Source organism: Salmo salar, chromosome 07, assembly GCF_965601325.2.
Source record: "Salmo salar chromosome 07, fSalSal1, whole genome shotgun sequence".
NCBI lineage: Eukaryota > Metazoa > Chordata > Actinopteri > Salmoniformes > Salmonidae > Salmo > Salmo salar.
The window spans coordinates 62,180,001-62,198,071 of NC_138297.1; the positions used below are offsets into that span (position 1 = coordinate 62,180,001).

General features: G+C 42.8%; 1 protein-coding gene across 1 annotated transcript in view; it reads left to right on the forward strand.

The window, feature by feature from the left end:
• LOC106576598 (plexin-B2) overlaps positions 1-18,071 on the forward strand; it is a 200,696-nt gene that overhangs the window by 110,512 nt on the left and 72,113 nt on the right. The window contains exons 2-3 of the mRNA XM_045722352.2: positions 16,817-17,322; positions 17,761-17,925. Of these exons, the coding sequence (XP_045578308.2) occupies positions 16,819-17,322; positions 17,761-17,925 (669 nt within the window). The 5' untranslated portion in view covers positions 16,817-16,818. The remainder of the gene's footprint in view (positions 1-16,816; positions 17,323-17,760; positions 17,926-18,071) is intronic.

The following is an 18,071-nucleotide window of genomic DNA, read 5'->3' on the forward strand; positions in this document are numbered from 1 at the left end:
TAGCATGTGACGTTCAGAACTAGCATACCCCCCGCAATCCTCCGGTGAATTTACTAAATTACTCACGATAAACGTTCACAAAAAACATAACAATTATTTTAAGAATTATAGATACAGAACTCCTCTCGGTGAAAGCACATTTTGCAATATTCTAAGTAGATAGCCCGGCTTCACAGGGCTAGCTATTTAGACACCCACCAAGTTTAGCCCTCACCAAAGTCAGATTTACTATAAGAAAAATGTTATTACCTTTGCTGTTCTTCGTCAGAATGCACTCCCAGGACTTCTACTTTAATAACAAATGTTGGTTTGGTTCAAAGTAATCCATAGTTATGTTCAAATATCCTCTGTTTTGTTCGTGCGTTCAAGACACTATCCGAAGTGTAAAGAAGGGTGACGCGCACGACGTGTTTCGTGACAAAACATTTCTAAATATTCCATTACCGTACTTCGAAGCATGTCAACCGCTGTTTAAAATCAATTTTTATGCCATTTTTCTCGTAAAAAAGCGATAATATTCAGACCGGGAAAGCGTGTTTACGTTCAAAGAGAGAGAAAATAAAAACATGGGATCCCCTCGTGCACGAGCCTCAGTCTGATGGTCCTCTGATAGACCACTTACCAAAGGCGCTAAAGTTTTTCAGCCAGCGGCTGGAATTACATCATTCAGCTTTTTCCCGGGTTCTGAGAGCCTATGGGAGCCGTAGGAAGTGTCACGTTACAGCAAAGATCCTAAATTTTCAATAAACAGAGCCAAGAAGCCCAAGGAATGGTCAGAGAGGGTACTTCCTGTACAGAATCTTCTCATTTTTTTTCCTGCCATATGAGTTCTGTTATACTCACAGACACCATTCAAACAGTTTTAGAAACTTTAGGGTGTTTTCTATCCAAAGCCAATAATTATATGCATATTCTAGTTTCTGGGCAGTAGTAATAACCAGATTAAATCGGGTACGTTTTTTATCAGGCCGTGTAAATACTGCCCCCTAGCCCTAACAGGTTAAAAATGCTATAACTTCAATTTCTCAAACATATGACTATTTTACACCATTTTAAAGACAAGACTCTCGTTAATCTAACCACATTGTCCCATTTCAAGAAGGCTTTACAGCGAAAGCAAAACATTAATTTATGTCAGGAGAGTACCCAGTCAGAAATAATCACACACCCATTTTTCAAGCTAGCATATATGTCACAAAAACCAAAACCACAGCTAAATGCAGCACTAACCTTTGATGATCTTCATCAGATGACACTCCTAGGACATTGTTATACAATACATGCATATTTTGTTCAATCAAGTTCATATTTATATCAAAAACCAGCTTTTAACATTAGCATGTGACGTTCAGAACTAGCATACACACCGAAAACTTCCGGTGAATTTACTAAATTACTCATAAACGTTTACAAAAAACATAACAATTATTTTAAGAATTATAGATACAGAACGCCTTTATGCAATCGCGGTGTCAGATTTTAAAATAGTTTTTCGGCAAAAGCACATTTTGCAATATTCTGAGTAGATAGCTCGGCCATCAAGGCTAGCTAAACAGACACTCGCCAACATCGAGGCTCAGTAAACTCAGAATTACTAGTAGAAAAATTGGATTACCTTTGCTGTTCTTCGTCAGAATGCAATCCCGGGACTTCTACTTCAACCACAAATGTTGTTTTGGTTCAAAATAATCCATAGTTATGTTCAAATATCCTCCGTTTTGTTTGTGCGTTCAGGTCCCTATCCGAAGGGTGACGCGCGGACGCATGTCGTGACAAAAAAATTCAAAATATTCCATTACCGTACTTAGAAGCATGTCAAACGCTGTTTGTCAACTTTTATGCTATTTTTCTCGTAAAATATCGATAATATTCCAACAGGGCAACGTTGTTTTCGTTCAAAGGCTGAAAGAAAAACATGGCCACTTCTCGGGGCCGCGCATCTCCTGTCTCTGAGCCACCAGCCTGACCACTCACAAACAGCGCTCCTGTACCTAGCCCAGAGACAGCAGAGATCTCATTCCACTTTCTGGCGCCTTCAGAGAGCCTATGGGAGCCTGAGAAATTGTCACGTTACAGCAGAGATGCTGTATTTTCGACAGAGATGCCACAGAAGCACAAGAAATGGTCAGAGAGGGCACTTCCTGTATGGAATCTTCTCAGGTTTTGGCCAGCCATATGAGTTCTGTTATACTCACAGACACCATTCAAACTGTTTTATAAACTTTAGAGTGTTTTCTATCCAAATCTACCAATTATATGCATATTCCCGTTTCTGGAAAAGAGTAATAACCAGTTTAAATCGGGTACATTTTTTATCCGGCCGTGAAAATACTGCCCACTACCCTAGAGAGGTTAATCGGAATGGCTGATTAATTAGGGCCGATTTCAAGTTTTCATAACAATCGGTAATCGGTATTTTTGGCCACCGATTTGCCGATATTTTTTATTTTTTAATTTTTTTATTATTATTATTTTTTAATATATATAATATACTAGGCAAGTCGGTTAAGAACACATTCTTATTTTCAATGACGGCCTAGGAACAGTGGGTTAACTGCCTTGTTCAGGGGCAGAACGACAGATTTTTACCTTGTCAGCTTGGGGATTCAATCTTGCAACCTTACGGTTAACTAGTCCAACGCTCTAACCAGCTGCTTTACATTGCACTCCACGAGGAGCCTGCCTGTTTCGCGAATGCAGTAAGAAGCCAGGGTAAGTTGCTAGCTAGCATTAAACTTATCTTATAAAAAACTATCAATCAATCATAATCACTAGTTAACTACACATGGTTGATGATATTACTAGTTTATCTAGCCTGTCCTGCGTTGCATATAATCGATGCGGTGCGCATTCGCGAAAAAGGACTGTCATTGCTCCAACGTGTACCTAACCATAAACATCGATGTCTTTCTTAAAATCAATACACAGGTATATATTTTTAAACCTGCATATTTAGTTATTATTGCCTGCTAACATGAATTTATTTTAACTAGGGGAAATGTGTCACCTCTGCAACAGAGTCAGGGTGTATGCAGCAGTTTGGGCCGCCTGGCTCGTTGCGAACTGTGAAGACTATTTCTTCCTAACAAAGACAGCCAACTTCGCCAAACGGAGGATGATTTTAAAAAAGCGCATTTGTGAAAAAAGCACAATCGTTGCACGACTGTACCTAACCATAAACATCAATGCCTTTATTAAAATCAATACACAGAAGTATATATTTTTAAACCTGCATATTTAGCTAAAAGAAATCCAGGTTAGCAGGCAATATTAACCAGGTGAAATTGTATCAGTTCTCTTACGTTAATTGCACGCAGAGTCAGGGTATATGCAACAGTTTGGGCCGCCTGGCTAATTTGCCAGAATTTTACGTAATATGACATAACATTGAAGGTTGTGCAATGTAACAGGAATATTTAGACTTATGGATGCCACCCGTTAGAGAAAATACGGAACGGTTCCGTATTTCACTGAAAGAATAAACTTTTTGTTTTCGAGATGATAGTTTCCGGATTCGACCATATTAATGACCTAAGACTCGTATTTCTGTGTGTTTATTATAATTAAGTCTATGATTTGATAGAGCAGTCTGACTGAGCGATGGTAGGCAGCAGCAGCTCGTAAGCATTCATTCAAACAGCACCTTCGTGCGTTTTGCCAGCAGCCCTTCGCTGTGCTTCAAGCATTGCGCTGTTTATGACTTCAAGCCTATCAACTCCTGAGATTAGGCTGGTGTAACCGATGTGAAATGGCTAGCTAGTTAGCCGGGTGCGCGCTAATAGCGTTTCAAACGTCACTCGCTCTGAGACTTGGAGTAGTTGTTCCCCTTGCTCTACATGGGTAACGCTGCTTCGAGGGTGGCTGTTGTCGATGTGTTCCTGGTTTGAGCCCAGGTAGGAGCGTGGAGAGGGACGGAAGCTATACTGTTACACTGGCAATACTAAAGTGCCTATAAGAACATCCAATAGTCAAAGGTATATGAAATACAAATCGTATAGAGAGAAATAGTCCTATAATTCCTATAATAACTACAACCTAAAACTTATTACCTGGGAATATTGAAGGCTCATGTTAAAAGGAACCACCAGCTTTCATATGTTCCCATGTTCTGAGCAAGGAACTTAAACGTTAGCTTTTTTACATGGCACATATTGCACTTTTACTTTCTTCTCCAACACTTTGTTTTTGCATTATTTATTTGAGGCTACATTTATAGTATTTATGTATTATATTAAGTTAAAATAAGTGTTCATTCAGTATTGTTGTAATTGTCATTATTACAAATAAATAAAAAAAAGCTTTTTTGGGTATCGGCGTTGAAAAATCATAATCGGTCGACCTCTACTGTCTACTCTCTCTCTGTCTACTCTCTCTCTCTGTCTACTCTCTCTCTGTCTACTCTCTCTCTGTCTACTCTCTCTACTGTCTACTCTCTCTCTGTCTAGTCTCTCTCTGTCTACTCTCTCTCTGTCTACTCTCTCTCTCTGTCTACTCTCTCTCTGTCTACTCTCTCTCTGTCTACTCTCTCTCTCTGTCTACTCTCTCTCTCTGTCTACTCTCTCTCTCTCTGTCTACTCTCTCTCTCTCTGTCTACTCTCTCTCTCTCTGTCTACTCTCTCTCTCTCTACTCTCTCTCTGTCTACTCTCTCTCTGTCTACTCTCTCTCTGTCTACTCTCTCTCTGTCTACTCTCTCTACTCTCTCTACTCTCTCTCTCTCTACTCTCTCTACTCTCTCTCTCTCTACTCTCTCTACTCTCTCTACTCTCTCTCTCTCTGTCTACTCTCTCTCTGTCTACTCTCTACTCTCTCTCTGTCTACTCTCTCTCTGTCTACTCTCTCTCTGTCTACTCTCTCTCTGTCTACTCTCTCTCTCTCTGTCTACTCTCTCTGTCTGTCCCTTTCTCTTCTTGTCCTAGTCACTGGAACAGAATTATGATCTCTGCACAATGAATAGATTAAAGTTGAATCTGCATGTTTTGAATAGGAGGCAGTGAAACCGTTAATTCAGTATTTCCACATTGGAATCCAGTCATAATTACTCTGACTGGCTGACATATTACATCTCTCTCTCACACACACACACACACACACACACACACACACACACACACACACACACACACACACACACACACACACACAGTTTAGGGGTCTATCTGGGCCAGGCTAATCAAAAGGGGGGTTGCTCCACAGTGCAGTTATTAATCGTCCATGTGTGAAGCGAGAGAAGGCCATACACCAGAGAAAATTACATTTGCGTAAACCAGCCATTTAATCACTCTCTGTGTGTGTGTGTGTTTGGTATGTATTGTTGTTTTGGAGTTTGTTTCGGTACAGTGGAAAATGAAATGCCAACAGTTACTGTAGTTACTTCTGGTTTATTTAAGTGTTGGTCTTCCTGATTCCATTTATGATCATTAGTCATAAGGCCTGGTGACATCACCATCAGGAATAACAAAACCCATCCACCACTGTAAAACCCATCCACCACTGTAAAACCCATCCACCACTGTAAAACCCATCCACCACTGTAAAACCCATCCACCACTGTAAAACCCATCCACCACTGTAAAACACATCCACCACTGTAAAACACATCCACCACTCTAAAACACATTCACCACTCTAAAACACATCCACCACTCTAAAACACATCCACCACTCTAAAACACATTCACCACTCTAAAACACATCCACCACTCTAAAACACATCCACCACTCTAAAACACATCCACCACTCTTTCCACTCTTGTCAGGGGAGACAGTAGTTTTGTTGTTTTTCCGTCTTGCTCCAGTGGAATACTGGGGTGACGACAGTGTAAATGTGTCTACCTGTTTGAGGTGTTGGCAGCTGCATAGGCTGTTCTGGTTGAGCAGTGGTGACACACTGCCCATTGCAGTTATAATCTGCTAGATAGCCAACATGTTCCCAAAGTGAAGATTTTAAACGATTGAGCATCCTCCTGGTTTATCCCGAACAACTCTCTCCATCATACAGAACCAGCTCCCGGCTGGGCCTCACAAAAGGACAGTTGGAAATACGTCCGTTGAGATTTAAATGTTGGTTACAGCGTTGATAGGCTCTAGTTTTAATGGAATATCCTGACATGTTTTTTCAGCATAGATTTATTCAAGAAGCCTACAACGCAGCGTTGGAATATCCTATAGGCCTAGCTTTTACATTTTAAAAAATATATCTTTTTAATGTGTTAGAGTTCACAGTGCAGACTGAACCGAGGTCCCCGTACTGAACGGTTTGGTACTAATACGTGTACTGTTACACCCCTAGTGTGTGTGTGTGTGTGTGTGTGTGTAAACACTCCGTCCCTTAACCTGTTAGGGCTAGGGGGCAGTATTGACACGGCCGGATAAAAAAACGTACCCGATTTAATCTGGTTACTACTCCTGCCCAGTAACTAGAATATGCATATAATTATTGGCTTTGGATAGAAAACACCCTAAAGTTTCTAAAACTGTTTGAATGGTGTCTGTGAGTATAACAGAACTCATATGGCAGGCAAAAACCTGAGAAGATTCTGTACAGGAAGTGCCCTCTCTGACAAGATCTTGTTCTTCTTGTCTCTGTTTATTGAAGACTGAGGATCTTTACTGTAACTTGGCACTTCCTACGGCTCCCATAGGCTCTCAGAGCCCGGGAAAAAGCTGAATGATATCGAGGCAGCCCCAGGCTGAAACACATTATCGCGTTTGGATAGTGGCCGGTCAGAGTACTCTGAGACTCAGGCTCGTGCACGAGGGCACGAGATGTTTTTATTTTCTCTCTCTTTGTACCTATACACGCTTTCCCGGTCGGAATATTATCGCTTTTTTCGAGAAAAATGGCATAAAAATTGATTTTAAACAGCGGTTGACATGCTTCGAAGTACGGTAATGGAATATTTAGAAATCTTTTGTCACGAAATGCGCCGTGCTCGTGACCCTTATTTACCATTCGGATCGTGTCTTGAACGCACGAACAAAACGCCGCTATTTGGATATAACAATGGATTATTTGGTACCAAACCAACATTTGTTATTGAAGTAGAAGTCCTGGGAGTGCATTCTGACGAAGAACAGCAAAGGTAATAACATTTTTCTTATAGTAAATCTGACTTTGGTGAGTGCTAAACTTGCTGGGTGTCTAAATAGCTAGCCCTGTGATGCCGGGCTATCTACTGAGAATATTGCAAAATGTGCTTTCACCGAAAAGCTATTTTAAAATCGGACATAGCGAGTGCATAGAGGAGTTCTGTATCTATAATTCTTAAAATAATTAGTTTTTTGTGAACGTTTATCGTGAGTAATTTAGTAAATTCACCGGCAGTGTTTGGTGGGAATGCTAGTCACATGCTAGTCACATGCTAATGTAAAAAGCTGGTTTTTGATATAAATATGAACTTGATTGAACAAAACATGCATGTATTGTATAACATAATGTCCTAGGTGTGTCATCTGATGAAGATCATCAAAGGTTAGTGCTGCATTTAGCTGTGGTTTGGGTTTATGTGACATTATATGCTAGCTTGAAAAATGGGTTTCTGATTATTTCTGGCTGGGTACTCTGCTGACATAATCTAATGTTTTGCTTTCGTTGTAAAGCCTTTTTGAAATCGGACAGTGTGGTTAGATTAACGAGAGTCTTGTCTTTAAAATGGTGTAAAATAGTCATATGTTTGAAAAATTGCCGTTTTTGCATTTTTGAGGTATTTGAATATCGCGCCACGGGATTACACTGGCTGTTGAGTAGGTGGGACGCTTGCGTCCCACCTAGCCCAGAGAGGTTAAAGAAACACATTGTTTTTGATCCACGTACAAATGACTTGCAGTAGATGTCTTTGTCTTGCAGTAGATGGCTGTCTTGCAGTACATGTCTTTATCATCTACTGCAGTAGATTGCAGTAGATATATTTGTCTTGCGGTAGATGTCTTTGTCTTGCAGTAGATGTCTTTGTCTTGCAGTAGATGTCTTTGTCTCGCAGTAGATGTCTTTGTCTTGCAGTAGATGTCTTTATCATCTACTGCAGTAGATTGCAGTAGATATATTTGTCTTGCGGTAGATATATTTGTCTTGTGGTAGATATATTTGTCTTGCAGTAGATATTTGTCTTGCAGTAGATGTCTTTGTCTCGCAGTAGATGTCTTTGTCTCGCAGTAGATGTCTTTGTCTCGCAGTAGATGTCTTTGTCTCGCAGTAGATGTCTTTGTCTTGCAGTAGATGTCTTTGTCTTGTATCAGAGGTTGGAGAGATAATGAGGGATTTTGTGCTCTTCAGCTAAACCATCGCTGGGTAGTTCCAGCTTTAAATAACTACATCCGTTGTCTGAGCTACCTGTATGAATGACGCTATTCAGAGAAACGCAGTCGACCAAAAGCTTTCATTATGAAACCTTACAGTATCTACATGGAGGCAGAGGGGCTTGGTGTCGTCAGTACCCAGGATAAAGGCAGCGATGCTAGGCATCGACACAGACATGGTTTCCTGTCTTAATCTAGAGCTCCATCCCTCCAGTAGGCTCTCTCTCTATAGAATGTGATTATCCTGGCATAGGTTCCATATGGATTGAGATCAAAGGGGATACTGGGAACAGACCCCAGAACATTCCCTGCTAGGCTAACTTCTTCACAACCCTGACTGGGAACAGACCCCAGAACATTCCCTGCTAGGCTAACTTCTCCTTCACAACCCTGACTGGGAACAGACCCCAGAACATTCCCTGCTAGGCTAACTTCTCCTTCACAACCCTGACTGGGAACAGACCCCAGAACATTCCCTGCTAGGCTGACTTCTCCTTCACAACCCTTACTGGGAACAGACCCCAGAACATTCCCTGCTAGGCTAACTTCTCCTTCACAACCCTGACTGGGAACAGACCCCAGAACATTCCCTGCTAGGCTAACTTCTCCTTCACAACCCTGACTGGGAACAGACCCCAGAATATTCCCTGCAAGGCTAACTTCTCCTTCACAACCCTGACTGGGAACAGACCCCAGAACATTCCCTGCTAGGCTAACTTCTCCTTCACAACCCTGACTGGGAACAGACCCCAGAACATTCCCTGCTAGGCTGACTTCTCCTTCACAACCCTGACTGGGAACAGACCCCAGAACATTCCCTGCTAGGCTAACTTCTCCTTCACAACCCTGACTGGGAACAGACCCCAGAACATTCCCTGCTAGGCTGACTTCTCCTTCACAACCCTGACTGGGAACAGACCCCAGAACATTCCCTGCTAGGCTAACTTCTCCTTCACAACCCTGACTGGGAACAGACCCCAGAACATTCCCTGCTAGGCTGACTTCTCCTTCACAACCCTGACTGGGAACAGACCCCAGAATATTCCCTGCTAGGCTAACTTCTCCTTCACAACCCTGACTGGGAACAGACCCCAGAACATTCCCTGCTAGGCTAACTTCTCCTTCACAACCCTGACTGGGAACAGACCCCAGAACATTCCCTGCTAGGCTGACTTCTCCTTCACAACCCTGACTGGGAACAGACCCCAGAACATTCCCTGCTAGGCTAACTTCTCCTTCACAACCCTGACTGGGAACAGACCCCAGAACATTCCCTGCTAGGCTGACTTCTCCTTCACAACCCTGACTGGGAACAGACCCCAGAACATTCCCTGCTAGGCTAACTTCTCCTTCACAACCCTGACTGGGAACAGACCCCAGAACATTCCCTGCTAGGCTGACTTCTCCTTCACAACCCTGACTGGGAACAGACCCCAGAACATTCCCTGCTAGGCTAACTTCTCCTTCACAACCCTGACTGGGAACAGACCCCAGAACATTCCCTGCTAGGCTGACTTCTCCTTCACAACCCTGACTGGGAACAGACCCCAGAATATTCCCTGCTAGGCTAACTTCTCCTTCACAACCCTGACTGGGAACAGACCCCAGAACATTCCCTGCTAGGCTAACTTCTCCTTCACAACCCTGACTGGGAACAGACCCCAGAACATTCCCTGCTAGGCAGACTTCTCCATCACAACCCTGAATGGGAATCCTGGTCTGGCTCCATTGGGAATGGATCTGGGAATTGTTTGTGATCAGACAGACGGGTCGTTCCATGTCATTTCAACAAGTCATGTCAGATTGTTCTGAAATTGTTTCTGTTAGTAACAGATAAGATTAGCATTCCTGAAACATAATTTTGTTGCAGTAGAATGTAGGATGGGACTTAAGTCTAACAACTTTAATGACTTATTTCTCTGAACACGGGAATTGTCATCAAATTCACTGGGATGAAGAAACAATACTCTGAGCCGAGGCACTATACTTCTTGTCAGACAGAGAACTGATGCTGTATACAGGTTGTTTGGGTGGGATTGGAGTGGGAGGGGCGTAGGTGACTTTTAACCATCACTTTGGTTCCCTCCTGTCTAACTCGTTGTTAGATCAACGTTTGATTGAAATTGGATGTTAGGTACTATATTTGTTTAAAAAAAGAAACGTCCCTTTTTCAGGACTCTGTCTTTCAAAGATAATTCATAGAAATTCAAATAACTTCACAGATCTTCATTGTAAAGGGTTTAAACACTGTTTCCCATGCTTGTTCAATGAACCATAAACAATTAATGAACATGCACCTGTGGAACGGTCGTTAAGACTACCCCCCCCCCCCCCCCCCCCCCCCTGTTCAGTTTGTCTCAGTTGTTGAATCTTATGTTCATTCAAATATTTACACATTTTAAGTTTGCTGAAAATAAACGCAGTTGAGAGGACGTTTTTCTTTTGCTGAGTTTATGAATCCTATAAATTAAAATGACCAATTTGGAGATCAAATTATATTTCAACAAAATGTTGCAGGAATGGTAATCATATCTGTTTGAAACAACAGAAAGGATTTCAGAACATTCTGAGATGGTCTGTGTGGATATCCTCTTAATTGAGCTTTTTGAGGTGGAACGACCCTATAAGGTGGTGGGAAACCGGACCAAACTGGTTTCTTTACAGGAAGAGTAATCACTTTAACCTTTGTGTGTGTTGATTGGAAGCAGCTGTCTGTCACACATTACAGGACATTGGAGGTTAACAGCAGGGCAACGGGGCTAATTACCTCAGTCTAGAGAGAATATAGTATAGCTTTACACAGTAGTAAATCATAGAATAACACTGACACAAACAGCACATGGACACACACACACACTGTTTGTTGAAGACACACACACACACACACACACACACACACACACACACACACACACACACACACACACACACACACACACTGTATGTTGAAGACACACACACACATTGTACACACACTGTATGTTGACAACACATAGATCTCTTGAGATTGCTTGAGTTCTTTGATAACAGTGAAACTACATGAGTCCAGTTGGAATGTCATCCTCAGTGAGATGTAAACAGTTCTACCAGCTAATCAATAGACCTCCCTGTCCTACCGTGAGTCAATAGACCTCCCTGTCCTACCGTGAGTCAATAGACCTCCCTGTCCTACCGTGAGTCAAGGAGGAGATGGAGCCATTAAACCAGCTGAGGTACCTGACAACTCTGAGAGAACCATATGTAGAGCAAAAAGTTAATTTGTACCCCCAAACGCAATGCCTCCATAGAAACCTTCTGTAGGATTGTTAAAAATGATGTAGGTGACTTACTGAAAGACAAACGGAAACACAAATCCTATGATAACCTGAGTAGAGACAAGAGAATGGCTCTTTAAGGACTTAAAGTCAGATCCTTCGATTATCATAAAAAAATGTGACGGAGGAGGAATTTGTAAACAAAGCAAATGTGACTGTGAATGAATGTCGCCGACAACTATCTAAAGGTGACTTCTATCGCAAACTGAATTGTGACCCTACCCTGGAATTCCAGCATAATAGCTCATCCACAGTGGAAAGCTGTTTGGAATAAGGAGAAATCACCAAAAAAGAAGTTGAATTTCTGTGTGAAATTTCCCAAGTTACTAACTTTTTATACCGTCACTAAATTACACAAACAAGTGTCTCCTCCTCCAGGTATCTCCTCCTCCAGGTATCTCCTCCTCCAGGTATCTCCTCCTCCAGGTATCTCCTCCTCCAGGTAGATCCATTGTAGCAGCAACCAGCTCTGTGACATCCAACATCTCACCATTTGTGGATCACCACATTAAACCGATGGTTGGGAATCTCCCATCTTATGTCAGACACTAGTCACATGATCTCATTGATAGAGGGCAATGCTAAAAAAATTACAAACTTGATGCTGCAACGATGAAAATATCTCAAAAACCAAGAGATGAATTACTAAGAACTCAACCAAAGAAGAAAAACAACACAACCGTCTTTTGTACTAAGTTCATCAAGGGTTCGGAGAAAATGAAAGCAATCCTGAAATAGCACTGGCATATTCTGCAATCAGACAAAACATGGCACACCTCTTCAAGGAACCCCCACTGGTGGTCTATAAACGTGGTCGCTCACTCACTCTTCACACTCACTCCAAATGGGAACTACAAATGTGGCTCATGCGCGCAGTGCAATAGACCTATAAAATCGTCTTTCTTCAGATACCCACATACAGGTCGAAGGATCCCTGTTAGGGGGGATCATCTCATGCAAGACCAAGGGAGTAATCTATCTCATCACCTGTTCATGTGGAAAAGCCCATGTAGGACAAACGAAAAGACAAAAAAAAAACCGCATAGCTGGACACCGCAGCTCAATCAGGTGTAAGAACATTGACTATTCAGTAGCAGCTCACTTTGTTGAAGCTAACCATCTAATCTCCTCCCTCAAATACACAGGCATTGAGCATGTTGCTCTACCAAGGAGAGGAGGTAACATGGAGATCCTACTAGTACAAAGAGAGGCTTACTGGATATGCTGTCTAAAAACATTGGTGGTCTGAATACTGACTTTGATCTCAGGCCCTTCTTATGAACAAATCTTTCTTTTATGAACAAGTCTTGTAAATAGATATATTCTTTCTACAGTTTATTAGCATACACCTAATATGTTCCCCTGTTGATGACGCTCATTATACAGTAAGGTTGAACCAAAAGATTACATGTAACAAATATGAAATGAAATATGAAACAATTATGTGAAATTGAATTGAACAATAATGTATGTTGATGCTAAAATGATGTACGATATTCATTTGTTTCAATATAATAACAATATCGTAATGTATTGAATATAAATTTTTTTTAAGTTTAACTAATTCATTTTAATTAACTTAATCATTGACACACCCCTCACTATTGTCATTGGTTGCACTAATTGCACTGTTTGTCTACATAACCTGGTTGAAGTATTCATGACATCACCCTGAGGAAGATACGGTGATGCTGAAACGTTGGGAAATACCCATTCAATTGCTGAGAGTTTATACATGGAGTTTGGGACTTTCTTTATTTTGATAGTTTATTCGCCGTTAGTCAGCACCTCCACACAAAAAACAATTCTGGGTGTGCGCCAGCTCATGTATTTTAACACACACACACACACACACACACACTGTATGTTGAAGATACGGCAATATGCACACGCGCACACACACACTGTGTGAGCACGCAGACACACACACAGAAACCGACAGGCCGAATCTCTGAAACCCACAACCCCAATCTCCCCAACCCCCAGTCAGTCAGACGGTCACGTTGCGATATGAGAAACCACATCACATGGTTTATATGACTTATATTATGACTCAAATATATGTGTGTTCTTCTGGAGTTGTGTGGGCTAAGCAGCCGAGAGAGAAAGAGAGAAGGTTTTGTCCAGAGTTGTGAAAGAGGAATCAAATGATCAGCCTTGTGCTGATGAAGGAACACACACACTGATGAGTAACAGTCGTCACGCTGCAAAGCCCCTTACAACACTCTGAGTGCTGACAATAACAACTAATGCAGCCCCATCGGGTGAAACACGCAGTGCAATGCTGTGCCGGCATCTTAGGAGACATCTAAGGGAGGGGGTGTGTGTGGTACAGGGAGTTAATGGGACCGTTACCCAGCTCTAATCTGGAACTGGACTCCAACAATCATAACTAAGACCCAGTGAGAGCTGCCACTGTGGTGTCTAGCTCTACTATTTCATCATAACTAAGACCCAGTGAGAGCTGCCACTGTGGTGTCTAGCTCTACAATTTCATCATAACTAAGACCCAGTGAGAGCTGCCACTGTGGTGTCTAGCTCTACTATTTCATCATAACAAAGTCCCAGTGAGAGCTGCCACTGTGGTGTCTAGCTCTACTATTTCATCATAACAAAGACCCAGTGAGAGCTGCCACTGTGGTGTCTAGCTCTACTATTTCATCATAACAAAGTCCCAGTGAGAGCTGCCACTGTGGTGTCTAGCTCTACTATTTCATCATAACAAAGACCCAGTGAGAGCTGCCACTGTGGTGTCTAGCTCTACTATTTCATCATAACAAAGTCCCAGTGAGAGCTGCCACTGTGGTGTCTAGCTCTACTATTTCATCATAACAAAGACCCAGTGAGAGCTGCCACTGTGGTGTCTAGCTCTACTATTTCATCATAACTAAGACCCAGTGAGAGCTGCCACTGTGGTGTCTAGCTCTACTATTTCATCATAACAAAGTCCCAGTGAGAGCTGCCACTGTGGTGTCTAGCTCTACTATTTCACTCATAATGGTTTCTCAGAAAGCTTACTTTACTTGGGTTTTTGTGAGGAGACTGGAGGGCAGAGCCTGAGTCCCAGTTTGTTGATTCTCACTCTGCCCCTCTGTTCTGTCCTCTTTAAACGTTGTTATGCACTGATTCATACTGTAGACCATCATCATCATTGGTGGCCTGAGCTCTAACACCACGTATGGAGCTTTAAGGACTGTTTGTTTTCTTCAAAAGCCTTCAAGACTGTGTGTCTGTTTGATAGCTCCACGTAGAAGTTGCCCTTTGTCACAGGTCTAAAATCAGCTTACTTACATACCTTCCTTAACTTCCATTAGGAGGAAAAATACCAACTGACCTTAAATCAGTGTGTAAATGTAACTTCATTCTACTCATGGGCTTAAGTGTCCTGACAAGCCCCAGAACTCACTGAGATATTATCATTTTGTTCCCACAAAGGTATTTCAGGAATGGACTGAAGTAATTTCTGTGTTGCCTTGGGTAAGAACACACTGTCTTACTAATACAGAAGAGAGGAGGACAGGACAGTAGGACAGGACAGTGGAACAAGACAGTAGAACAGGACAGAAGAGAGGGGAACAGAAGAGTAGAACAGAACATTGTGTTTCTCTGTTTCTCTGTTCCTGTTGGGCTGGTACTGGCAGAACATCAGGTGTGTAGAAGCCTTCTACCTAATCCCCTGAGAGAGAACTTAAGGCTGTGTTGGTATATTGTAAATGTCTTCATGGCTGGTTTGCATCAGTGCCTGGGGAGGAGCCATCATTAGGACCAATAAGGACTGTATTATTCCCCCCCCCCCCCCCCCCCCCCACTCCAGCAGCCTTCCTGCTGAATGGTAAATCATCTGGAAGTATGGAGCAGAGTATCATTTACTGACTCTGGTCCCAGATCTGTCTTAGCCTGGTCCCAGATCTGTCTTAGCCTGGTCCCAGATCTGTCTTAGCCTGGTCCCAGATCTGTCTTAGCCTGGTCCCAGATCTGTCTTAGCCTGGTCCCAGATCTGTCTTAGCCTGGTCCCAGATCTGTCTTAGCCTGGTCCCAGATCTGTCTTAGCCCGGTCCCAGATCTGTCTTAGCCTGGTCCCAGATCTGTCTTAGCCTGGTCCCAGTTACTGACTGTTTTCATCCCTTCTAATAAAGGAGATGAAGAGGTTTATGAACCTGGTAAAGGTCAAAGTGCTCGAAGTGCTAATAGAGGATCTACAGAGATCATGGTGGTGTTGGAGTCTGATTTTAATGCTTCATTTAACATGTTTCTGCTGAGAATGTTGCTTTGTTCACTGGGTCAGAACCTTATTGTCCAATTCACTGGGTCAGAAGGAAGGGTTCCCTTTGGGTCACATCCAAAGTTTTTGGTTAGATCTCACAACAACCCACCCAAAAGTTTTGGGAAAAAGTTTGTGAATCGTTGTGAGTTTTTGCAAGGAGGAGTTTCTCTGCCCCCAAGCTGAGGGCGTACCCATAATGCAACAGGACACCTTTGTTACCTTGGCACTGTGCCACTCCTCTCAACCTCTCATTGAATCCCTTATATTCGAGGAGAGGTTGACTACCGAAAAACTGTAGGCAGGGATGAAAGGATGAGGGGAGGAGAGAAGAGGAGTTTGCCCGCGAAGCGAATGCTGCATACGCTTCTTTCTTCAGAAAAAAAAAAAGCTTATTTTATCGGCGTGTCAAATTCACTGATCCACATCTCAACATCTGAGGGGAGTTAGGGGAGCGAGTGAATTGATTTTCCCTCCTTTATATTTAGTGGGAAGGATGAGGATGAATAATAATGAAAGTGGAAGGTAGGAACGCTTAAGTAGAACTGAATAACTTACTGCAAAAAAAAAAGATTCAGAAGATCTTTATTAAACATTGTAAACCTTAATGTCTTCATGTTTATTTCATGTGTCTTGTTATTAGCTGTTGAAACGTCCCCTCAGGCCTGTCTGTGATTACTAAGTTACAAAGTCACAGAAACACTAATAGGATGGAATGATTAAGATTAGGAATTAATGATATATTTTCCCCTTATCTGTATTTTATAACACACTCTCTCCCCCTTTCTCCTTCTCTTTCTCTCCTACCCTCCTCCTTCTCTCTCTTCTCACTCCTTCCTCCCTCTTCTTCTCTCTCTTTCTTTCGCTCTCTACCAAGTTACAAAGGGACATAAAGAGTAACAGAATAATTTTCTCCTCTCCCCCTCTATCCCCCTCCCTCTCCAGAGATGGCGTGGCGGTGGGTCCTGGCTGCCGTCTTGGCGACGTCGTCTCTCTCCCTCCTCGGCTCCGCCTACAACGAGTTCACCTCCGACACCCTAATCAACAACGTCGTCCAGGACCCAATCACCAGCCGGCTGTACGTGGGCACGGTCAACACCCTCTACCAACTGGACCAATCCCTGCACTCCGAGGCACGCACCAGAACAGGACCCGAATTGGACAACCGCCAGTGTACCCCGCCCGTGACTTCCTGCGAGGAAGCAGTGGAGACAGACAACCATAACAAGCTGCTCCTCATCCATCCATCCAAAGACATCTTGATAGTGTGTGGGAGTCTGTACAGAGGAATCTGTTCTCTGAGGAACCTGTCTAATGTAGAGCAGCTGCTGTACTTCAGCGATACTAAAGGAGAGAAGTCGTATGTGGCCAGTGCTGAGGAGAGTGTGTCAGTAGTAGGGGTGATGTCTTACTACTTCAGCAAGGACAAGGAGAACTTCACCGTCTTCCTGGTAGGTGGACTAACCGGACCGTGATATCACAGTAATAATAATGTCATTTAGCAGACACTTTTATTCAAAATGACTTGTATAAATGTTTTACGTATTGGGTGGTCCCAGGATTCAAACCCATTATCCTGGCGTTGCAATCTCAATGCTGATGATGTATCGGGATTTAAATTGTAAAGGTACTAGATAAGTGAATTTCCCATGTTCTGTTCCCTCGGTCTCGTCCTAGGTGTGTAAAGGTTATGGCAGCCATGACTGTACCAAGCTGAACCATGTTGTATTTACTTCCTGGTCACCATGGTAACTTGTATTTGCCCCCACTCTGTTCTCTTCAGGTGGCTAAGGGCTACGGCAGCCATGACAGCACCAAGCTGAACCATGTTGTATTTACTTCCTGTTCACCATGGTAACTTGTATTTGCCCCCTCTCTGTTCTCTTCAGGTGGCTAAGGGCTACGGCAGCCATGACAGCACCAAGCTGATCAGCACCCGTATCCTCCAGGACATTCAAGACTGGGTGATGTTCGACAGCATCATCGAGGCCTCGGCCGTCCAGTCCAACCCCTTCACACTGCGCTACCTCCATGACTTCAGACACGTCTTCAAGGTGAGGGAGACGGAGAAAACCCTTTTACACACACAGCACTGTGAAACTTCCCCTCAGGGCCTGTCTGTGAAAGACAAATACTGATTCATGGAAATTATGCTCTTCTCTCTCACTCTTTTTCTCTCCTTTTTTTTCACTTTCTCTAT